This window comes from Hyla sarda, chromosome 7, assembly GCF_029499605.1.
Source record: "Hyla sarda isolate aHylSar1 chromosome 7, aHylSar1.hap1, whole genome shotgun sequence".
NCBI classification, from domain to species: Eukaryota; Metazoa; Chordata; class Amphibia; order Anura; family Hylidae; genus Hyla; species Hyla sarda.
The window spans coordinates 217882735-217908924 of NC_079195.1; the positions used below are offsets into that span (position 1 = coordinate 217882735).

At 42.6% G+C, this 26190-nt stretch overlaps 1 protein-coding gene across 9 annotated transcripts in view; it reads left to right on the plus strand.

Annotated features, from left to right (window-relative positions):
- Positions 1–923: 923 nt before the first annotated feature.
- The window catches only part of ERICH3 (glutamate rich 3), a 103463-nt gene continuing 78196 nt past the window's right edge, over positions 924–26190 (plus strand). For 8 of the 9 annotated variants that reach the window (XM_056532710.1, XM_056532711.1, XM_056532709.1 and 5 more), the window contains exon 1: positions 3969–4125. In XM_056532710.1, coding sequence (XP_056388685.1) covers positions 3974–4125 — 152 coding nt within the window. In that variant the 5' untranslated portion in view covers positions 3969–3973. Of the gene's footprint in view, positions 962–3968; positions 4126–26190 lie in introns of those variants that run through there. The other variant, XM_056532708.1, reaches the window with a different exon arrangement.

Consider the following 26190-nt stretch of genomic DNA (forward strand, 5'->3'; position numbering starts at 1 on the left):
ATGGGTCGAGTTGTCTAGGGAAGCTGAGGGTAGTAGTCCCCCAGGAAAAGTCTCTAGTTTGGTCGCAGATGTCCCCTGCAACTTCTGACCTTGTGGACCCTTGCAAGTTTTGTAACTGGGGGTCTGCACAAGTATAGGTGTGTGCAATAGAATTACTCCATCAATATCTGTGCCGAGGAAGAGAGGGGCAGTTGCCCAAAGCAACCAATCAAAATGCTTCTTTCAATTTTTCAGAGGCCTTTTTGAACATGAAAGAAGCAAGTTGATTGGTTGCTATGGGCAACTGCACCGCTCTTTCTCTACACAGGTTTTGATAAATCTCATATATATATATATATATATATATATATATATATATATATATATATATGTATACTGCTCAAAAAAATAAAGGGAACACTAAGATAACACATCCTAGATCTGAATGAATGAACTAATTGTGGTGAGCCATGGGGGTACGATGTGAGGTGTAGGGGCAGATGGCGTTGCCCAGGGGTAGATGGTGTTAACCCCTTAGTGTTCGTGATGCCAGGTTGTGGTTTGCCTATGTAACCACCCAAAGGTAATCCTGTTATTCCGAGGTTAGGCAGGGGTAAATAATAGTCCAAAATCACTGACTTGAGATGACTGTAGGTAGTGACAGCAGACAGAGATGACTTGACTTACTGACTTGTGGCTGTAATTTAGGCTTGAGGCCTCCAGATGTGCTGGACACTGGATCCGAGACGTCTGGACTGGACTTGATCTCAGCAGAGAATGAATCACAAGAGAGAGATTGTAGAACCTCCCCCTCTTATAAAGGGGGCTGAGCAAGGAGCCCATAGGTCACTGCGGGTCACCTGGTTCTCTCTGGGTAACAAAACATCTGACTTGAACATGTGACAACCCTTATCATGTGACCATATCAAAGGTCCTTTACCCGTAGTATATAACTTATACACATTATGGGGGAACACTGCAGGTGAGCCCTGAGGACGTACAGGGACTCAACCTGACAGGACTATAGGAGCATATCCCGTACTGGGACATCACATAATCATATGAAATACTTTCGTCTTTACAAAGTTGAATGCGCTGACAACAAAATCACACAAAAATTATCAATGGAAATCAAATGTATCAACCCATGGAGGTCTGGATATGGAGTCACACTCAAAATCACAGTGGAAAACCCCACTACAGGCTGATCCAACTTTATGTAATGTCCTTAAAACAAGTCCCAATGAGGCTCAGTAGTGTGTGTGGCCTCCACTTGCCCGTATGACCTCCCTACAATGCCTGGGCATGCTCCTGATGAGGTGGAGGATGGTCTCCTGAGGGATGTCCTCCCAGACCTGGACTAAAGCATCCGCCAACTCCTAGACAGTCTGTGGTGGATGGAGCGAGATGTCCCAGATGTGCTCAATCGGATTCAGGGGAACGGGCGGCCAGTCCATAGCATCAATGCCTTCCTCTTGTAGGAACCGCTGACAAGAGTGCAAATAGGAGATTCTTCCTTGTGTTGGTACAGTTGGTGCCTATGATGAAAACCCACATAATACAAACACACATAAAACACGACTTTGCTGTACACCACCGGCTGCAGCAGGACAATTCTGAGGGAACTCCTAAAGGTCGGCCGGCGCTGCCATAGGCTTTCATTTCACATCATCCCAGCTATTCCAGCTCATGTAGACGTCTTTTTTTTATCTAACCATGGCTATCCAGATGCTGATGTCTATCTAACCACTTAGATGCTGCGGGTAGATTGACTGGGATCCTGATCCTGGCTGTTGTAGTAGCCTCCGCTCCTGAGCCTGTAGCCATCCAAGCATTGTAAATGTATGGCAGTTTGTGGGAGTAATTGCGCCTGCTATGCCGTACATTTACTGCTCAGGGTGGGAAGGAGTTAATATGTGTTTGTGTTCAGTTTTTTTGGATAAAATTCAAGCGCATTGCTGTACTGGGTCTGGGAATCGCACTTGGTTTTCTCACCGTTTCTGTTCAGGAGTTTGGGAGGGCGAACAACAAACGTCTTTGCCAAAGCCAATCCGTGATATGGAGCAGCCGGGGACAAGGGAATGACACAAGTAATCAGGCGGCTCGTACCAAACAGTCTCTTGTTCATCTGTCTCGGAGGGAGACACTGGAGACTATAAAAGGTACCATACCTTATCAGCAAGTCCTGTAAACACTTTATTAAGACATTTACAGATGTTGATGATTTGTGGCTGCAGTGAGCAAGGTAGGTTTTTTTTGTTAGTTTTTTTCATAAAGTTTTTCATAATTTTTTTTGCAGTTGTATTTTTCATGCTACCATTTTTTGGGGTATATATATTATATATAAAATTCGGATGATTAGAACTTCACTTTATTTTCTATTATATATATACAGTGATCCCTCAACTTACAATGGCCTCAACATACAATAGTTTCAACGTACAATGGTCTTTTCTGGACCATTGTAACTTGAAACCAGACTCAACATACAATGCTACAGACAGTCCGGATCTGTGAAACATGTCACAACTGGAGGAACTGACCAATCAGAATGGGCATTTTACTGGTAAATCACCTCTATTACTGAAATGTATGCACTGACTGGTGTCTGGTAGCGCCCCCTACAGTACAGGGAGGTAGCACATGTTCTGTACTCTTTACCTGTATTACTGAAGTCTATGCACTGACTGGTGTCTGGTAGTGCCCCCTACAGTACAGGGAGGTATTACATGTTCTGTACTCTTTACCTGTATTACGGAAGTCTATGCACTGACTGGCTGTCTGGTAGCGCCCCCTACAGTACAGGGAGGTACCACATGTTCTGTACTCTTTACCTGTACCAGGGTTAGCTGCTCCTTTGGACACCAAGTAAGGGCGGCTCCATTTGGGACACTGTGTGTACTGTATAGGACCCTGAAGAAGCTCCTGTCCTCTACATAAACCATTGTTTCCCAACCACGGTGCCTCCAGCTGTTGCAAAACTACAACTCCCAGCATGCCCGGACAGCCAACGGCTGTCCGGGCATGCTGGGAGTTGTAGTTTTGCAACAGCTGGAGGCACCCTGGTTGGGAAACACTGACATAGACAGTGATTTACAGCTCCCAGCAGCTATTTCTTACTTTTATATGAAAGGACTGGATTTATCTGTGTTAGTTATCTATTTATTTTTCTTTAATCCTCACTTTTTCCTATTTTTGGATGACATTTTGGTGGCTTCAGAACCAATTACCAGGTTTCCATAGAGTTATGGTCCCAACATACAATGGTTCTCTTGGAACCGATTAATATTGTAACTTGAGGGACCACTTGTATATATATATATATATATATATATATATATATATATATATATATATATTGGGGAGATTTATCAAAACCTGTGCAAAGGAAAAGTTGCCCAGTTGCCCATAGCAACCAATCAGCTCGCTTCTTTCACTTTTAACAAGGCCTCTGCAAAGTGAAAGAAGAGATCTGATTGGTTGCTATGGGCAACTGGGCAACTTTTCCTCTGGACAGGTTTTGATAAATCTCCCCCATTATGTATATATATATATATATATTTTATAATGATTATATTATTATCATATTATAACAATTACGTTAATAAACCCCAGACGTTCCTCCGTACAATTCCATTCCACCCGCAGGTGTAGCTGTATCCATAAAACAGATTGCGAGCTCCGGTCCCCACGTCACCTGTCCCCGTTCAGTCCTTAGTTCTACGTCACAGCGTCTTGTCAGGGTGTAAGGTGTCGGCCGCTGATCTCCCGGCCGGATCTTGTTGCAGGTTGTAAAGAGACAATTGTTGTGTGTGACTACACAGCTCCTAGGGAACCGATCAATGACACGGGGCGGCTCAGCCCAGCGCCAGGGGGGGGGGGGGGAACATGGCCGCTCATTGGATGCAGCCACAATGACTGGGAGGGGGAGGCCGGTTCACGATACCATTGGTTGTCGTACCATCTCCTGCCCACCTTGTGCTGAAGCATCGTGATGTGTCTCGCCCTGGCAACCAGGGTGCCATCCGTACGAGAGAGGGAAGGGAGCTGGGAGACGTACGAGGGGGGGATCCTGTATAAGGGGCTGCACCTCTCTATAACACCTATCCACAGCCCGAGGGCCACCATGAGTCACCAATATATAGGGTAAGTGAGGCAGCAGATCTGTGCGCAAAATGGGGGTTATCCTCCTAAATAGTCTCTTACTTTCCATTCGATTGCGTGCAATTTAACCACTTAACTGCTGGGAAGTATTTCAAAATGCACGTCTGAGTATTACGTTTGGAGAACTATAACACCCAGCATGTCATATGGATTTGAAAAACGGCGCGAGCTACAGTTAAAAAGCGATTCGGTAACTATTTATCAAGGATAGAGTTAAACAACCGGCGGTTACAAAACTACAACTCCCAGCATGCCCGGACAGCCTTCGGCTGTCCGGGCATGCTGGGAGTTGTAGTTTTGCAAAAGCCGGCGGCACGTTGGTTGGGAAACACTACAACTCTATGTAAAGTAACTTTATCCGTGCCTGTGTCTTTAAATGGGTTATAAAGGATTAGCTGCTTTTTGTTTTTATTTTCTTCCAAAAAACAGCGCCACTTTTGTTCTCAGGTCGTGCGTGGTATTGCAGCCCAGTTCCATTAAAGTGAATGGAGCGGAGTTGTAATACCACACACAACCTGAAAACAGGGGTGGTGCTGTTTTTTGAGACTGGAAGAATGGGGGTTATCCTCCTAAAAATTCTCTTACTTTCCATTCGATTGCGTGCAATTTAACCACTTAACTGCTAGGAAGGATTTCATATGCACGACTGAGTGCGGACAGTAATATGTTTGGAGAACTACAACACCCAGCATGTCATATGGATTTGAAGAACGGCGCGAGCTACAGTTAAAAAGTGATTCGGTAACTATTTATCAAGGACAGAGTTAAACAGCCGACGGTTGCAAAACTATAACTCCCAGCATGCCCGGACAGCCGAATGCTGGAAGTTGTAGTTTCGCAAAAGCTTGCGGCACGTTGGTTAGCAAACACTACAACTCTATGTAAAGTAACTTTATCCGTGCCTGTGTCTTTAAATGGGTTATTCAGGATTAGCCACTTTTGTTTTTATTTTCTTCCAAAAACAGCGCCACTTTTGTCCTCAGGTGGTGTGTGGTATTGCAGCCCAGTTCCATTACAGTGAATGGAGTGGAGTTGTAATACCACACACAACCTGAAAACAAGGGTGGTGCTGTTTTTTGAGACTGGGAAAATGGGGGTTATCCTCCTAAAAATTCTCTTACTTTCATTCGATTTTGCGCAATTTAACCACTTAACTGCTGGGAAGTATTTCAAATACACGACTGAGTACGGACAGTAATACGTTTGGAGAACTACAACCCCCAGCATGTGATATTGATTTGAAGAACGGCGAGACTTACGGTTAAAAAGCGATTCTGTAACTATTTAGCTGGGACAAAGTTTTACAACGGGGGGGGGTTGCAAAACTACAACTCCCATCATGTCCGGACATGCTAAGAGTTGTAGTCTTGCAAAAACCAGTGGCACCCTGGTTGGGAAACACTACAACTCTATGTAAAGTAACTTTAACTGTGCCTGTGTCTTTAAATGGGTTATCCAGGGTTAGAAAAATATAGCCCTTTTTTTTTTAAACAGCGCCACTTTTGTCCTCAGGTCATGTGTGGTATTGCAGCCCAGTTCCATTAAAGTGAATGGAGCGGAGTTGTAATACCACACACAACCTGAGGACAGGGGTGGTGCTGTTTTTGAGGCAGGGAAAAATGGGAGTTATCCATCTGAATGTTTATTCGATTGCGTGCAATTTAACCACTTAACTGCCGGGAAGTAAATTGGCTATTTTGGTTTACTATTGACATTAAGGGATTATCCAGGAATAGAAAAACAGAGCTGATTTCTTTCAAAGACAGCGCCAACACTGTCCTCAGGTTGTGTGTGGTATTGCAGCTCAGTTTCATTGAAGTGAATGCAGCTGAATTGTAATACCACACGCAACCTGAGGACAAGGGTGGCGCTGTTTTTTGGAAGAAAGCAGTTCAGTTTTTCTACTCTATGTTACCCCTATTAGTTAATGATTAGTTGGCTATTTTGGTTTAATATTGATTTTAAGGAATTCTCCAGAATTTCAAAAACAAAGCCGCTTTCTTCCAGAAACAGCGCCACTCTTGTCCTCAGGCTGTTTGTGGTATCGCAGCTCAGTTGTATTAAAATGAGTGGAGCCGAGTTGTACAACCATACACAACCTGAGGACAGAGTTGGCGCTGTTTTTTCGGAAGAAAGCGGCTATGGTCTTCTAATCCTGGATCATCCATTAACTGATGATTAGTCGACTACTTTGGTTTACTATTGATTTTAAGGGATTATCCAGGATTAGAAAAATATATACCTTCTTATTTTTTTTTTCCAGACACAGCGCCACCCTTGTCCTCAGGTTGTGTGTGGTATTGCAGCCCAGTTCTACTAAAGTGAATGGAGCCAAATTGTAATACCACACATACCCTGAAGAAGGAGGTGGCACTGTTTTTATTTATGGAACAAAGCAGCTGTGTTTTTCTTATCATTAATTGATAATTAGTTGATTTACTATTGATTTTATTTCCAGGATCAGAAAAACAAATCTGCTTTCTTCCAGAAAAAAAAAAAAAAAAGAGCGCCACTCTTATTTTTTTAGGTCAAGTGTGGTATTGCAACTTAGTTGTATTGAAGTGGATAGAGTATTGCAGCTCAGTTGTATTGAAGTGAATTGAGTTTTAATACCACACATAACCTGGGGATAAGAATGGCGCTGTTTAAAAAAAAAAAGAAATTAACTCTTTTTTTCTAATCCTGGATAACCCCTTTAGCATAACAGGTTACTTCGACTTAAATTTACTTGCACCCTATCCACAGGAGAAGTGTGAGATTGTGGGGTTCGTCCACTGGGCCATTTCGCAATCTCCAGGATGGCGTCCTGACTTCTTCGAAATGAGAAAAATAAAGTTAATTTCTTCAAAATACAGCGCCACACCTGTCCTCAGGTTGTGTCTGGTATTACAACTCGGCTCCATTCACTTCAATACAACTAAGTTGCAATACAACACACGACCTGCGGACGGGGGTGGAGCTGTTATTTGAAAAAATCCGCTCTGCTTTTCAAATCCTGGATAACCCCCTTTAAAGGAGTTATACAGTATTGGTATTTTTTTTTTCCAAAAAACAGTGCCACACCTGTTCTTCAGGTTGTGAGGGGTATTACAACAAGGCTCCATTCTGCAGCTGCATATAGATCCTAGAGTAGTGTTTCCCAATCAGGGTGCCTCCAGCTGTTGCAAAACTACAACTTCCAGCATGCCCGGACAGCCAACGGCTGTCCGGGCATGCTGGGAGTTGTAGTTTTGTAACAGCTGGAGACACCCTGGTACGGAAACACTTCTCTAGGTATTGGTTACTAACCTTGCCTAACCTTGCCTAATGTTTACACAGATCTTGTGCCACGGCTAATAAATAAATAAAAGAGTAAATGTATCAGATAGTGTGCATATCAGAGTAGTACTACAAGGGAGGGGAACGTGGCAGAATTTTGGGAAGAACAGAACGTTCCAGAATTCAGTTCGATGCACTTGAGGAAGTGAACCATTAAAATTTGGAACACCCCAATATTGATGTCTGGTCCTCAGGATAGTGCAGTTGCAGGAAGGAAGAATGTTTTCGGATCGGCACTCACCATGCTGTCCAAGCGGCGCCATGGTAAAATAATTTCTTAGTGGACATAGATAAGGATGACGCGTTTTGAGTGTTGCTACTCTCTTCCTCAGTTCCAGGTTGGCTACTGAGGAGGTTGAGATCTCGGTTAAGGACCACACTGTAGAGTCGGGCCACATAATGCCTTGTTTTTTTTTTGCAAAGGATGTTATGTAAAGTTATAAAATCATGCTTTACTTCTAAGCTCAAGAGTCGTAAATTCTGGGCTTAAAGGGATATTCCGGGATTTTTTTTATTTGACTATGCTACAGGGGCTGTAAAGTTAGTGTAGTTCATAATATAGTGTCTGTGCCTGTGTGTGACGGTTTTCTCACAATTCTTATGTGATTTTCATCCCAATATTTATTTTTACCTGCATACAAAATGACTGTTGTCTCAGATTTTCCCCAGCTTGCAATGCAGCCGAGACCTGACATCACTAGTCAGCTGATGACAGGGACCCTGTCTGCTTCAATGGGTGGAGGGATCAGTCGGCAACTAATGCAACAGCTGTAGGCACCCTGATTGAAAACCACAGGTCTGCAGCTCATTTATGTTTCAATGGGTGGGGTGGCTGATGTGTAGGAAGAAGGAAAATAGAATTGTGGGATTTGTAGTCAAAAAAAGAACAGTCAAACAGGAAATACAAGTTCACAAGCAGCTAGCCACAGTGTTATGGTAATCTCCCAACATAGTCATTTAGCCCCAAGACAAGCACAGATACTTCCTAAGCATGTCCATTACTGTCTGCCAGGTACGTACTAAAATCACCTTATGGTGGATAACCCCTTTAAAGGAGAACTCTGGCGAACATAAACTTATCCCCTATCCCCTATCCACCGACCTCTTGGACCCCTTGCGAGTGAGGAGCGCGTGTCGTCTACCGATAGACTGCATGCCCCCCCATTCATTTCTATGAGAATGCTGGAGAAGCCTGAGCGCTGTATTGGGTTCTTTTTGGCGATCCCATAGAAATGAATGGAGCGCGTCCTGTGGATAGGGGATAAGTTTATTTTTGCCATTTTTCTCTTTTAATACAGCATGCAAACCTGCTCCCTCCTCCACCCTTTTCTGCCCTGCATGATTAATGTACAGAGATCAGTAGTGGAAGCCAAGCCAAGGAGATGTCTCAGTCTATCCTCTACAACTCTTGAGCTTGGAAGGAAAACATGATTTTATTACTTTGTATATGATCATCATCTCCTAAGAGATCGGTATCCTTGTCAGGTGTCAGTGATGTTGTGTCCTTATGAACATTTCAACCATTTTTAGCTATTTTAGGAGCTTTGGCATAGGGTCTTCATGGGAGGCCCCTTTCATAAGCCAACCAGCTACCTGTATCGATCTTTCACCTATTTCACTCCTAATGCCTTGCCTATCATACTAGCTTATGTTAGCCCCATAAACATGCCTATGGGATTTTGTGGGTACTCAAGGATGGGCTCTTATACTCAGTGGGGACAAACTATAGTATGTGCAGAACAGAGGTATGTGCTTGAGCTGCTGCATTGTGTGCGTGTGCTTGAGCTGCTGCATTGTTTTCAACCAGTGTTTCTCCAGCTGTTGCAAAACTACAACTCCCAGCATGCCTGGACAGCCTTTGGCTGTCCGGGCATGCTGGGAGTTGTAGTTTTGCAACAGCGAGAGGTTCACCGGTTGGGAAAGACTGGATCGGACGGACATTTACTCTGTATGAGGGCCTCCCGACAGTTGCAGTTCAACGTGCCCAGTCCTTTTGTTTTCAGGAAGATAAGCCGTCACCCAAGAGGTTTCTGGCATTGGCTTACCCCTCTCCATTGTAATGAATTCACAAGCATGCTCAGGCAAGAGATCGCTGTCATCTAATATGTATGATCATCTTAAGAGATCACTCCGCTGTTGGTTGTTAAGGATGGTGCTGCTAAGATCAAACATACTGATCTGTCTAAAGAGATAAACCATTGTCTTGGGCCCATAATTTCTATGGCTTAAAATAAGGAAGATTAGTGTGGAGATAGTTGTTCTACTGAGGTCCTATAGGGGGATTAAACCTTTGCAACTATGGAAGAGGATTAGTGATATTGGTTGGACGGGCCTACTTGTACCGCACCTTTTTTTGTACGTACTATAATCAGGGCAGGTTCTGCCTATAGGCAAAATAGGCAGCTGCCTAGAGCACCCTCTTGATGGGGGCGCCGCTCTGCCCACTAAGGTGATTACAAGACAAAGAGGTTTGTTACAGTGTGTCACCCTAGTAGTAAGGTGTGGCGTGTCAAATGGCGGAGCCAATGGGCAGGATTGAGGGGCGGCAATATAAGCTTTTGCCTAGGGTGTCAAAAATTCTTGCACCAGCCCTGACTATAGTCCATACAAAATATACATTACATTAAAATATACATTACTATAGGTGACATTGATGCACTGAGGTTGGAAGGTGCTGTGTGAGCAGAAAGGAAAACAGCAACAGAAAACAAGAAAGAGGTCACATCAGAAAAGCAGCCCTGGTCTAAGCAGTAATCTGCTGCTGCTGCTGCTGATGACGCACTAGACTAGAGACGGCTGCTTAGAACTTTGTGGGTGGTTAGAGATAAGAGGAAAACATTGATTTCAACTTTTAGGAGCAGCATGGACCTTCTGGAGAAGGCAGACAGGCTCAGCTTGCATTAGCACAGTCCACACTCTCTCTCTCTCAGCACATGACACTATAGCTTACCTGAAGTGAAAAGCCACCATAGAATAAAGTTTTTTTTAAAATGTATTTATTTTTTGGGATTGGTAGTCTGAACTCTGGGACTCCCTGCGATATCCAGCATTGGGATCGAATCTCCCTGCTACGTGGAGTTGTGGGTCAGGATGTGCTCCTTGCATTCTCTATGAAAGCACCGGAAATACCCGAACACTGTACTCCTTTAATGATAATGCAGTATGCAGGAAGCTTCCTCTTGTACAGTGGTCTCTAAAGTGTGGCCCTCCAGATGTTGCAAAACTACAACTCCCAGCATGCCCGGACAGCCAAAGGCTGTCCGTGCATACTGGGAGTTGTAGTTTTGCAACTTTTGGAAGTCTACAGTTTGAAGAACTAGGCTCAAGTGGAAGATGCAGGTAGCCTGGTGGCTCAGGGGTTAGCAGTGTTGCCTTGCTGGGGTCCTGGGTTCAAGTGCCACCAGAGACAAAATCTGCAAGGAGTTTGTATCTTCTCCCCTTGTTTGCATGGTTTTCCTTTCACATTCCAAAAAACTAATTTATAGGTTAATTTTATACTTATATTGTGAGCCCCAATGAGAACATAGACCATTTTGAGAAGCTCTGTACACTGCTGCAGAATATGTCGGTGCCATATAAATGAAGGCCTCATTATTACTCTCTGATAACCTGCAAATGCACAAAGAACTTTGATGTTTTCTGTGCAGACCCTCCAACACCCAAACATGCCAGCAGTACTCCCATAAGAACTTCCTTTCCAATCACAGCTCAGCACCTACTCCTCTCTGCTACGCCTTGACATAGCACTGGTGACATTTTTGAGCTCCAATGAAAACATAGATCGTTCTGATTGATGAGAAGCTCTGTCCAGTGCTGCAGAATAAGTCGGTGCTATGTAAACAATGGAATTGACATTTTCTGTGCATCAGCAGATGGAAAGAGCCATAGACTTTGTAGACAACAGCTGAGGAGTCTCTTCTTGTTTGGTTTAATCTCATTGTCAGTCTAGTCAGTGAGGATCGATAAGTTTTAGTTACACGTGTCAGGTGACACCTCCCTTCCCCTCTTTGTTCTTCTACATTGATATTCTAGGGATCCATTACCGGCATGATGTAACCAATGCACGATCCCTAAAGGCGGCCATACATTTTACATAGCTTTTGTTTAAGGTTTATGGCCCATGCATTGCTGATTGTGCACATCTGATTCTGCTGTTACCTTGGGAGATAAGCGTCACCATTTCTGCCTGATGTCTCTTATCTCCTCTGTTTTATTATAGTAACATGCAATGTCTGATCAACGAGTGTTTACCTGGAATCACTAGAATTTATTGTCCGATGACAAGGAGCCTTAATGGATGCTGAGATCACCAGAACAAATGTTAAGGTTGGACTGAAGCATCCAACTAAAGCGTACCTGTCATTTCAAAAGATTTTAGATACCTACATGGTTTTGTTAGATTAACCCTCCATAGTTTCAGGGGGTTGGACCAGAGCTAGGCTGTATGCCAGCAGTACTCCCATAGGAACTTCCTTTAGATGTCTGACCAGTCACAATTTAGCACCTATTCCTCTCTGCTATGCCTTTACACACTGCCGAGTGAGTGTCCACCTAAAGCGTACCTGTCATTCGAAAAGATTTCATTTGCCTGTATAGTTTTGTTAGATTCAGAGGGATGGACCATAGCTAGGCTGTATGCCAGAAGTACTTTCAGAGGAACTTCCTTTCTCTTAGGTGTCTGGTCAAATACAACACAGTAGCTACTTCTTTCTGCCTTGACATAGTGCCAGAGCACTGTACTTAACAAGCTGGCACTGTGCTGGGGGTTGATTTGCAGTACAGTACCAAAATGAGCATGTGGAGGCAGAAGTGGTTAAAGAGAAACAGCAGCACAGCAAGGAAGGGGTTGCTCTGAGCACTGAACTGTTGCTGCTGAGATGTGTGGTAAGCAGGGATTTACCTTTCATTCACAATGTGGATCCTCTGGAGGATGTAGACAGGCTCACAGATTGCATGCACACAGCCTGGGCTCTTTTTCTCTCGCCTTCACATAGCTAAGGCTGAGTTCACATCAGCAAATAGCTCCTTTATGAGGAGCTGCATTCGCTAAGTCTGTCTGAATTACGGAAGTTTAGCTTAGGAAAAAATACTGCAAGCGGCGTTCCTGTGTTCCATTCTGGTCTATCTGTTTCTAGAGACAGAATTCCCCTAACAACAGGCAGTGTGCAACAGATTATCAGATTACAGGGAAGGAAAACATGTAGTGGCCAAGATTTTTTTTATTTTATTTTTTTAATTGTTGCTGGGGTAAGAAATAATTTTTGATACATGAATCAATTTGCAGATATTTTAGGAATCAGGTTGACTATGTCATATGGTAGACTATGAAGTCACATCTTTGCTGTTGTGATACCGATAGCAGTAATGTTCTGTCCATGTCCAGATCTTCACCAGCAACGAACCCTCCGATCATTTATTTGCCGTTCTGCATATCCATCTTTTTATGTCTTTTGACAAGACACAGTTCTATCCCTGCGTTTGTTGTGAGTCATCAATTTCACGCTGCTTGCACATTGTTCTTAAAGCAGCGACATATTTTATAATGAATCGGAGACACGTAGAAAGGTTACATAAGGCGTCTCTCTGCAGAACAATAATATACTGGACGCATGAGTGGGATGAGGAAAGAAGTTGTTTAAATGCATTTTTACACCCTTTTTATTATATGTTTAGCTTTTTTTCCCCCCACGTAAACCAATTTGTTTGCTTCCTATGTGTCCTTAAAGGGGTACTCCGGTGGAATTATTATTTTTTTTTAATCAAGTTCTTTTCTTTTTGAATTTCTTTCCAGTCTGACCACAGTGCTCTCTGCTGACACCTCTGTCTATGTCAGGAACTGTCCAGAGCAGGAGAGGTTTGCTATGGGGAATTGCTCCTACTCTGGACAGTTCCTGACATAGACAGAGGTGTCAGCAGAGAGCTCTGTGGACAGACTGAAAGGAAATTCAAAAAGAAAATACAGCAGCTGATAAGTACTGGAAGGATTAAGATTTTTATATAGAAGTAATTTACAAATCTGTTTAACTTTCTGGCAGAGCGCATTCGCATTTTCCTACTTACGCACAATTAGCGTAGGGCTAGCGTAAGTCTGTGCACATGCGCTCACAGTTTACTATGGACTCCGGGTGCATAGGGAGGAGGTAGCATAGTGGAGTTAACCCTACGCTTACACTACGCTAACTGCGCTGGTCTCCCACCCTGTCCGCTCTACTATGCTACCTCCTCACTACACACCCGGAGTCCATTATAAACTGTGGGCGCATGTGCTCACAATTTACTACGGAATCCCCTAACAACTGCGCATGCGCAGACTTACGCTAGCCCTACGCTGTGTGTAAGTAGGAAACTGTGCATGCACTCTTAGGCTAGGTTCAGACTACGGAATCTCTGGACAGAGACATAGACTGCAATGTGTCCCGCGAGTATTTCCGCCTGAAGAATGAGCAACGCCATTCTTCAGGGGGAAATTTCCAAGCGGATTTTCGGTTCACAAATTCCGCTTCACAAATTCCGAAGTGTGAATTTGTGAACGGAAACCCATTCACTACACTATACATTTTAGCAAGCGGAATTTCTGCCTGCAATTTCAAAGCGGAATTGCAGGCGGAAATTCCATAGTGTGAACCTGGCCTTAGTTTTCTACGGATCGTAGAAAACTTTACATCAGGTTCTGCCTTCTGTGCATGCACCACTGCACATTGGCGGCGCATGCGCAGGAAAAGTGAAGAAGGTCTGCTGCTTCAATCACAGAGAGAAGATGGCGTGACATTAGCAGAGAGATGCGTTGCAGCCCCTGAACTTAGCTATTAAAGAGACCACACAGTGTATAAGGGGTTAACATGCATAGGCCAGGTATATACCTTTCTTTACAGAATTCCTTACTTTATTTCCTCTCTATGCTGACGACGCGCCATCTCCCGCGCGTGACTGGCGAACGGGACTGGCCTGCCCGGGGTGGCCCTGCACACTTTTCCCACGCATGCACTGTCTATATCAGCGGTCTTCAAACTGTTGCCCTCCAGATGTTGCAAAACTACAACTCCCAGCATGCCCGGACAGCAGCGGTCTTCAAACTGTGGCCCTCCAGATGTTGCAAAACTACAACTCCCAGCATGCCTGGACAGCCTTTGGCATGCTGGGAATTGTAGTTCTGCAACATCTGGAGGGCCACAGTTTGAAGACCACTGGTCTATATGAATTGCAGCGCATGCGCGGTGAGGCTGCTTTGATTCAGAACCTCTCCAGCGCCATGGCACATTGGCGGCGCATGCGCGGGAAGAGCAAAAAAAGGTCTGCTGCATCAATCACATGCAGAAGATGGCGTGACGTTAGCGGAGAGATGCGTTGCGGCCCTGGGGCATAGTTGGAAACCGAGCCACGCCTTTCTGACACTCCTGGACAATATAAATCTTTTTTATATAAAGCAAAGAATTCGACTCATAAAGGGGATGCCTGGCATAGATATGTTGACCCTTTTTGCCGTTTTTTCCCAAGCAGGGTGCCTCCGGGTATTACAAATCTACAACTCCCAACATGCCTGGGCAGTCTTTTGGCTGTCCAGGCATGCTGGGATTTGTAGTTTTGCACCTCTCAATACAGACAATTGTGAATAACTTTACATCCCCCCGGCCGGCTCTGTATCCATCGCCCCTCACTTGTATCACAGCCACAGAAGCAGCTGTTCATTCACATATAAAGTAAACTGTGATCAGGGCCGGCTTTGCCTATTGGCAAAATAGGCAGCAGCCTAGAGCGCCCTCTTGATGGGGGCGCCACTCTGCCCGTTGCAAGAACGTTAGCAACCAGCCAACATCTGAAGCACCCGCCCAGCCAGAACCACCGTCACGTGAGGAGGGGGTTTGTTACAGTGTGTCACCCCAGTAGTAAGGAGATTACATGAGGAGGGGGTTTGTTACAGTGTGTCACCCCAGTAGTAAGGAGATTACATGAGGAGGAGGTTTGTTACAGTGTGTCACCCCAGTAGTAAGGAGATTACATGAGGAGGAGATTTGTTACAGTGTGTCACCCCAGTAGTAAGGAGATTACATGAGGAGGAGGTTTGTTACAGTGTCACCCCAGTAGTAAGGAGATTACATGAGGAGGAGGTTTGTTACAGTGTGTCACCCCAGTAGTAAGGAGATTACATGAGGAGGGGGTTTGTTACAGTGTGTCACCCCGGTAGTAAGGAGATTACATGAGGAGGGGGCTTGTTACAGTGTGTCACCCCAGTAGTAAGGAGATTACATGAGGGGTTTGTTACAGTGTTTCACCCCAGTAGTAAGGAGATTACATGAGGAGGGGGTTTGTTACAGTGTGTCACCCCAGTAGTAAGGAGATTACATGAGGAGGAGGTTTGTTACATTGTGTCACCCCAGTAGTAAGGTGGGGCATGTCAAAGGGCGGAGTCAATGGGCGGGGTCATGGGGGTGGCAAAAATCTGTGCACCAGCCCTGGCTGTGATGCATGCTGGTCAGAATACATCGCTGCTCAGTACTATACTGGAGTCCCGGGGTAGACAGGTGTCCAGCAGTTCAGTTGCTTTTAATTTACAGTCTTCATATCCTGACAATGGAATGGAAATGTCCATGCACCAATTTCTGGTGGGCTTCTGCTAACATACAGCAGCCAGTCTGAGAAAAGCGAGACACAGCTAAAAAGCATTACCTTTATTGTTTTACAAATACCGTATTATTTAAGGCCATAGCCGGATATATACTCTATGGATATCTCTTCTCTATACCAGTGTTTCCCAACCAGTGTGCCTCCAGCTGTTGCAAAACTACAACGCCCAGCATGCCTGGACAGCCGAAGGCTGTCCGGGCATGCTGGGCATTGTAGTTTTGCAACAGCTGGAGGCACATTGGTTGGGAAACACTACTCTTTACTGAATGTTGGACAAGATCTGCACAAGAGACAGTCACCCGGGGATACTTGATCAACCAATTATACAGAAAGGCGATTCCGGTGGCGTCAGGATTTTAATTATACGCTCTTTTTTTCGCGGACGTCTCTTGAACGTCTTCCAGTTCGGTTCATTAAACTTCTAGCAGAGGAAACTCCGGCTAATACAAATATACAATGAACATCTTCATTCTATCACCAATGAAGACAAAGACTGTAATTAAAGGTAGATGACGGCTTTGATGCGTTTTTTTTTTCGTTTTTTTTGTGCTTTTAGGCTGTTTCCTATTTTCACAAACACAAGCAATCCAGCGATGGTAAGAGAGAAAAACGTGACTATGTCGCTATACTACAGCATACCAGCATTCATTATTATGGGCGCTATGCCAGAAAGTGCAAAATTATTTTTATCATCCATCTATCTATAAATAGATAAATATATACATATATAATTTAATTTATTTACTTATTTCGTTTTTTAGTACAGTTTTTTCTTTATTTTCATTTTAATCTGTATAGATAAAGATAATATATATATATATATTTATTTTTTATTTACTTTATTTTAAATTAAATAATATATATTATATATATATTAAAAGTGAACCAAATTAAAAACTGTAAAAAAAAAGTAATTAAAAGGTAATAAATAATAACAATAATAATAATAACAATAATAAATATATCGTTTTTATTTATTTACTTATTTATTTATCCACTTATTTATTCATTACTGTTTTTTCTTTAGTTTACTTTTAATCTATGTAGATTAAAATATGATATATATATATATATATATATATAAATATATATATATTAATAATTAATTTATATATTTTTTACAGTTTTTTTGGTTTACTTTTAATCTGCAGATATATATATATATATATATATATATGCAAATAGTAGATTAAAAGATGTAATATATATATATATCTCATTATTAATTTATTTATTTTTAACAGCTTTTTTGGTTTACTCTTAATCTGTGCAGATTATTTTATATACAATTAGTTTTTTTGAGGTTTTATTTACACTTTTAAATCATCAAAAACAATTGTGCAACCAACCAGTAATCTGGAAACATGCAGATATTCAGAAGTATTAGGCTACATTCACACGACAAAATGTCCGTCCAGAGAAATTCTGCATGGCCTTTCCGTGGACAGCAAGTCGATGCTAGGACTGCTCACACATGCGCTGTCCTCACTTACAGCAGTACATTTTCGAGCGCATTTCGCTAAAAAAGAAAAATAAAAGTAACGCGTTCATTCTTTTGTCGGAGTTCGTAATTTGAGTTTCCAAAGTGGAATTTCCAGCCACAGTGAGAACGTTGAAGCAGAATCCCATTGAAAACAGTGGGAAGAGGCTGAACCGGAATTTCCGAGCTCAGAGATTCTGTAGTATAAATTAGTAATTAATTTGTCTGAAACTATTTATATTTGTGAAAAGTGACTAGAGATTACAGAATCGTCTGCCTTAGATAAAACGCTTTTAATCGACCATGATCCCCTGATATTATATTCTGCTGGTGAAGGCCCCACTCTCTGCTGTCTTTACATGTGTCTGCTCGTAGCGGCAATACGCCGCGACGAGCAGACACACTGCAGCGATGTGCTGGGCGTACTCGCACATCGTGGCCACTCTCCCTGCTCTGAGCTAGGCTGAGAGCTCCCGCGATGTGCGAGTATACTGCGACTCGCACATCACAGTGTGTCTGCTCGTAGCTGGTATTGCCGCTATGAGCAGACACATGTAAAGACAGCATAGAGCGGGCCCTCACCAGCGAATTCGCAGCGAAAATCCGCTCGCTCGGCTGGGTTCACACTGCAGAATCTGCAGCCGGAAAATTTACACAGATCTCACTAATATTCATACATAGTCCATGTTATACATGTAGAAGCTGGGTCCTGGTAATAGGTGAGGCTCCAGAAATGGGAATCTAACTGTTAACTGCCTTATAAATCAGAAAACTCCAAAACCTCATTAAAGGGGTACTCCGTCTCCACTAGAAAAAATTATTATTATTATTATTATTTATTTTTTTTACAACTGGTGCCAGAAAGTTATACAGATTTATAAATTACTTCTATAAAAAAAAATCTTAATCCTTCCAGTACTTATCAGTTGCTGTATGCTTCACAGGAAGTTATTTTCTTTTTTTATTTCCTTTCTGTCTGACCACAGTGCTCTCTGCTGACACCTCTGTCTATGTCAGGAACTGTCCAGAGTAGGAGCAAATCCCCATAGCAAACATTTCCTACTCATGTCAGCAGAGAGCACTGTCGCCAGATTGAAAGGAAATTCAAAAAGAAAAGAACTTCCTGTAGATCATACAGCATCTGATAAGTACTGGAAGGATTAAGATTTTTTAAAAGAAGTAATTTGCAAATCTGTTTAACTTTCTGGCATCAGTTGATAAAAAAAAAAAATAGTTTTCCGCTGGAGTACCCCTTTAATGTCCATTTGTTTGCCAATGCTACTACTAGAGAGGTGTCCGGCATAGGTGAACTCAGCCTAGATCTCGACGCAACTGATGCCCCAACTGTTGACAATATATATAGTTACATAGTTAGTACGGTCGAAAAAAGACATATGTCCATCAAGTTCAACCAGGGAATTGCAGGGTAGGGGTGTGGTGGGATATTGGGGAAGGGATGGGATTTTATATTTCTGCATAAGCATTAATGTTATTTTGTTCCAGGAATGTATCTAACCCTGTTTTAAATTTATTAATCGTTCCTGCTGTGACCAGTTCCTGAGGTAGACTGTTCCATAAATTCACAGTTCTCATGGTAAAGAAGGCGTGTCGCCCCTTGAGACTAAACTTTTTCTTCTCCAGACGGAGGGAGTGCCCCCTCGTCCTTTGGGGGGGTTTAACCTGGAACAGTTTTTCTCCATATTTTTTGTATGGGCCATTAATATACTTATATACGTTTATCATATCCCCCCTTAAACGTCTCTTCTCAAGACTAAACAATTGTAACTCCTTTAATCGCTCCTCGTAACTAAGATGTTCCATGCCCCATATTAGTTTAGTCGCGCGTCTCTGCACCCTTTCCAACTCCACAGTGTCCCTTTTATGAACAGGCGACCAAAACTGAACAGCATATTCCAGGTGAGGCCGTACCAATGCTTTATAAAGGGGGAGTATTATGTCCCTGCCCCTCGAGTCCATGCCTCTTTTGATACATGACAATATCCTGCCGGCTTTGGAAGCAGCAGCCTGACATTGCATGCTATTCTGTAGTCTGTGATCTACAAGTACACCCAGATCCTTCTCTACCAGTGACTCTGCCAGTTTAATCCCCCTAAGACATACGATGCATGCAGGTTATTAGTACCCAGATGCATAACTTTACATTTATCCACATTAAACCTCATTTGCCAAGTGGATGCCCAGACACTTAGTCTATCCAAGTCATCTTGTAACTTATGCACATCCTCTATAGACTGTACCGTGCTACAAAGCTTGGTGTCATCTGCAAAGATAGAAACAGAGCTGTTAATACCATCCTCTATATATACACAGCCCCCCTCTATATACACAGCCCCCCTCTATATACACATCCTCTATAGACTGTACCGTGCTACAAAGCTTGGTGTCATCTGCAAACTGCTTCAGTCATCATCAGTTGTTTAGCATCCGGCGTCCATTGTTTCCGAAAGCTGCGTTCCCCTGTCCAGCATCCAGAAATAATGGACGCTGGATGCTAAACAACTGATGACAACTGATGCACGTTGTCATCAGTCAGCATCGAGATCTAGGCTGAGCTCACCTAGGCCAGAAGCCGGACATATGTGAACCAGGCCTTATTATTACATATTTCCATATAAAAAGAGTTTTGCTTACAGTAATACAAAATAACCTTCTAGGGGACCTTGTTTTGAGGCTTTTGTCAGCGCTTGGGGCATTGACATTGTGCACTCATAAAACTTGCCTCCTGCCAAGTCACAGCAACCTTCAGGGAGGCCTCAGCCATATATAAAATAGAACAATGAATATATTGATGCTTGGAACATTGTCAAAGGCGACGGGTTGTGCTCTGCAGACTGATGCCCGATTGGACGGCCGCCATGGATACTATGGTAGGTGCCGCTGTCCTGTAGACACAGAGCAGGTTATTCACTGTAGGTTCTGTAGTCATGTCCTTAACAGGGGAGATGGTGGAGGGAAACTCAAGAAGGTTGGTGTAATTGTGTTCATTAGTTGCTGCTGTTATTATTATTATTGTTTGCCCATTGTATTAGATGATGATTGTTAATCTGTAAGTGCTAAACATATACATACAAAGAGGTGAAAAGCCATGGCCGAACATACTCTTATTATGTATTGCCACCTACAGTACGTTTAAGAACATTACTATTCCATTAATACTATGCATTTTATGAGAAGAAAAATTACTACTGTACAGGAATTTAACTACTATAACTACTCTAATACTGCTCCTATATACAAGAATATAACTACTATAATACTGCTCCTATATACAAGAATATATCTACTATAATACTGCTCCTATATACAAGAATATAACTACTATAATACTGCTCCTATATACAAGAATATAACTACATTAATACTGCCTCACATATACAAGAATATAACTACTATAATACTGCTCCTATATACAAGAATATAACTACTATAATACTGCTCCTATATACAAGAATATAACTACTATAATACTGCTCCTATATACAAGAATATAACTACTATAATACTGCCTCCTATATACAAGAATATAACTACTATAATACTGCCTCCTATATACAAGAATATAACTACTATAATACTGCCTCCTATATACAAGAATATAACTATTATAATACTGCTCCTATATACAAGAATATAACTACTATAATACTGCTCCTATATACAAGAATATAACTACTATAATACTGCTCCTATATACAAGAATATAACTACTATAATACTGCCTACACAATCTGGAAACGCTTCGATCCACTTGTCTGCACATCACACTATATCTTTAGAACAGTGGTCTCAAAATGTGGTCCTCCAGACATTGCAAAACTTCAACTCCTAGCTTGCCCGGACAGCCAACGGCTGTCCGGGCATGCTGGGGGTTGAAGTTTTGCAACATCCGGGGGGCCACAGTTGGAGACCACTGATTTAGATCTTTACTCTTGCCCATTTTTTTCCCACTTCTAACATCAATTTTAGGATCTGACTTGTCTTACTGCCCAATATTTCCCACCTCTTATAGTCACCATTGTCCCCAGATATTATTCTCTTTACCAGTCAGAGGTTATAATGTTGTGGCTGATCCACGTGTACCTATTGTGATACAACATGATTAGATATTGTAGGTATTTGCGCTGTTTATTTACTCTTCGCCTCCTGGATATTTATAAATACTAATATTCATTCTTAGTACATGTTCTGACAATACTGGGATTACCTGTGCATTATCTTATCCATGAAGTCCCATATAAAGGATCACATGTAAAGGGTCACATGTAAAGGGTCACATATAAAGGGTCACATATAAAGGGTCACATATAAAGGATCACATATAAAGGGTCACATATAAAGGGTCACATGTAAAGGAGCACATGTAAAGGAGCACATGTAAAGGGTCACATATAAAGGATCACATATAAAAGGTCACATATAAAGGGTCACATATAAAGGGTCACATGTAAAGGATCACATGTAAAGGGTCACATGTAAAGGAGCACATGTAAAGGAGCACATGTAAAGGGTCACATATAAAGGATCACATATAAAGGGTCACATGTAAAGGATCACATGTAAAGGGTCACATGTAAAGGGTCACATGTAAAGGAGCACATGTAAAGGAGCACATGTAAAGGGTCACATGTAAAGGGTCACATGTAAAGGGTCACATATAAAGGGTCACAGCCCTGCATTGATACAATTGAGTTCTACTCAATCAGATACAATGTAAATACATTAGAAACTTCCTGGCAACACACTAACAGGCACCAAGGAAATGCTATACTGTTACCATAGAGTCTGATCTATAAACAATGCAGAGCAAACACTGTGTATTATTGAAGGGGGGAGGATGAGGTCACAGCGCAGGATCCCTAGCAGTGGTCTCTAAACTGTGGCCCTCCAGATGTTGCAAAACAGCTGGGGTCATACTGTTGGAAATGAAGCATAAATAGCAATGTGGAGAAAGGAGAAATTATGTATGTGTGTGTGTGTGTGTGTGTGTGTATATATATATATATATATATATATATATATATATATATACTTATTTATATGTGCGGTGGCCCAGTACGGGAGGTGTTATCCCGTACCCTTGCTGCCCTGTCAGGATAAATTATGTATACAGTGGGAATTTGGGTAGAAAACAGACATGGTGCACATCTACAATCTTGTATAATGATCTGATTGCTTCTCAGCATAATATCAAAAACTAACAGGTTGTTATTATACATTTTTGATCAAAAAGTACAAGCCCACTCGCCACGTCAAGGCCACCTATTTAGAGTGGGTCCCTAACGTCCCTAGCATAAAATGGCGTAGCACTGGGCAGCAACCACCACAGCCGCAACACCAGTGCCCACGGGGGGGGGGGGGGGGGGGGGGGGGCAAATGACCCACTGGCAGAGCGGCCCCAATACCACTCAAACCAGTCTATGGGTCGCACCTCCCCGCAGACACGGCGGCAATGGACGCCGCACAGCACCACACCAATGTGAACAAGGTGTAATAGCTCAATGTATATGTATACCGTGGTCTCTCAACATACGATGGTAATCCGTTCCAAATGAACCATCGTTTGTTGAAACCATCGTATGTTGAGGGATCCGTGCAATGTAAAGTTTAGGAAGTTGTACTCACCTGTCCCCACCGCTCCGGACCGTCACCGCTGCCCTGGATGTTGCCCTCCATCGCTGTCGCCGCGTCCCCGTGATGTCCCCGCCGCTCCGGAACGTCTCTGCTGCCCGGGATCGTCGCTCTCACATCATCGTCATCACATCACTACGCACACCGCTCCTATTGCATGACGGGACGGCGTGCGCGGCGACGTGATGACGACGATGGAGGGGATCCCGAAGAGGACGCTCCGGAGCCCCGAGGACAGGTAGCAGACAATCACCGGAGCACACGGGGCACCGTAAACGGCTATCCGGTGGCAGCTGAAGCAGTCTGCGCTGCCGGATTGCCATTTATGCGATGGCCCCGACATACAAAAGCATCGTATGTTGATGCTGCCTTCACCATGCGATGGCCTCTGAGAGTGATCTTATGTTGAAATTATAGTATGTCGGGGCCATCGTAGGTTGGGGGGGGGGTCACTGTGTATATATATATATATATATATATATATATATATATTATATTTATGTGTGTGTGTGTGTATATATATATATGTTGTGGCACAGTACGGGAGGTGTTACCCAGTACCCTTGGTGTCCTGTCAGGCAGTCTCCCTTCAGTGTCCCCTGGGCCCTCCCTGCATCTATTTATTGTAATTGTATGTATTCTCTATGTTATATACGTAAGAGTGTTATATCTTTAAGACTGTTTACCATGTGACTGGAGGTACCAGTGACCAGGTGACCTAGGGGTGACCAATGGGACCCCACCAAAGCCTCCCCCATATAAGCCCTGGGTGGAGCCTCTGCTCTCTTAGTCTTTGCTGATGTCCAGTCAAGTTGAGCCTAAGTGTGTGTCCAGAGTCATAGGAGCCTCAAGTCCAGTCTGCAGCCACAAGCTACAAAACTGCAAGTAAACACAGCCACAGTCTTGTCAGTCACAAGTCAGTCAAGTCACAGTCATCTGCCTAGTCAACGTGGCCTGCACTAAATTGACCCCATCTACTACAAGTCCCAGCAAGCCCTTAAGGTCTCTGAGTCACTGATCACCTCCTTGGGCCATGGCTGAACTGTATAGACTTTACCATCTGTCACTCAGTAAAGCTACCGTTATCTGTAACTTGGCGTCAGAGTCAGTATTGCCCCCCATGCCTAGCCCAGGATCCAGTGGTATACCTTCGGGTGGTATTGAGGATAAATCACACCCTGGCGTCACAAATACAAGGGGTTAGGGGTCCTGTAGATAGGGGACATGTAGTGGAGTACCCCTTTAACACTTGTCTTTCTGAATACATTCTTACTCTGCAGCATTTTTCCACATCCGTCTAGCACTTTTGCACAGTACTGTATGTTACAATGTGTTTGACTTTGCACAATCACAAACCATATATTCATTGGGGGAGATTTATCCAAACCTGTGCAGAGGAAGAGTGGTGCAGTTGCCCATAGCAACCAATCAGATCGCTTCTTTCATTTTTGAAGAGACCTGTGAAAAATGAAAGCAGGGATCTGATTGGTTGCTATGGGCAACTGCACCACTCTTCCTCTGTACAGGTTTTGATAAATCTCCCCCATTGTGTAGAATTTATGTATATACATGGACCTTGCTATACGTAAACAAATTATGATGTTTTGAACTTTGGTATCACACAATACATTGCATGGATTAGGGTCTCAGGTGTGTATATATATATATATATATATATATATATATATATATCCCAAGGGGGGGCTGTGACATTGCTGTATATTGATGCACTGAACCTTCATAGTTTATTTTGGACTGGTGTGCTGCGCTTCTCTTATACAACTTCGAATTACCCGATAAAAAGCCTGTTCGCTGTCACCCTCTCTCACATTATAATTTTGTTTGTGTAATTTTTTTTCATTTATTCATTCATTAATTATTAAGATTTTGTTATTATAATTTTTAATAATAAATGTTATTTATTTATTTCTATAATAATAAGAAGAATAATTGGTATTATATTGTATTATTATTTTTTATAACAATATTAACTATTATTATCATGTATTTATTTATTCAGTTATTTCTTTATTATTACATTTATTTTTATTGTTACTATTATATTTTTTATTTTTATTATTATTATTATTATTTAGTTATTTGTTTTTATTGCTATTATTAATTTATTTGGTATCATATTTTATTATTATATATTATAAGGTATATAGGGTATGTCATTGAGTACAAAACACTTAGGACGAGGCTCCTGACTTCTTGCAAATATCTGATCTCTCTATCAGTAGCTTTTCAAAGACACTATCCTGTTGTATAACTTCTAAAATAGTCTAGACCAGTGTTTCCCAACCAGGGTGCCTTCAGCTGTTGCAAAACCACAACTCCCAGCATGCCTGGATTGTTCTGATACTCAGTTTGAAATCAAAAGCGTAGGTTTCATTTATAAAAAAAACTGGCTACCTGCAGCTGCCACTAGGGGGAGCTTAAGAGCTCGGGTGAAGACAGAGCATTATTTTTTTTACTCTGTAGCAGTGTTTCCCCCACCAAGATGCCAACAGCTGTTGCAAAACTACAACTTCCAGCATGCCCGGACAGCCAAAGGCTGTCCGGGCATGCTGGGAGTTGTAGTTTTTCAACAGCTGGAGGCACCCTGGTTGGGAAACAATAGTCTGGACAGAAGACACTGAACCAGCAGGGATTGCACAAAAATATGATTTCATAAAAAAAAAAAAAACAACCAGCAGCTTCGGATGTAAATGAGGGTTGGGACATGTTCCAAAAATGAGATAAGCGTTCAGCTAGATTATCTGTATATACTGCTATTGCACAACGCATTTCAAGACCGCCAGTACTATAAAAGAGTGAAAATCTCAATTACTGCAAAGCAGAGAGATGCTAAAGCTCCAAGATGCAGACACATGTATCGGAGGTTTGTTACGGAATCTTATCTGCCATGCTTTATCTGGAATATCTATAACATGTATCACTCACTTTCAGCAAATCTCATGTCCCCTAGCGTTGCC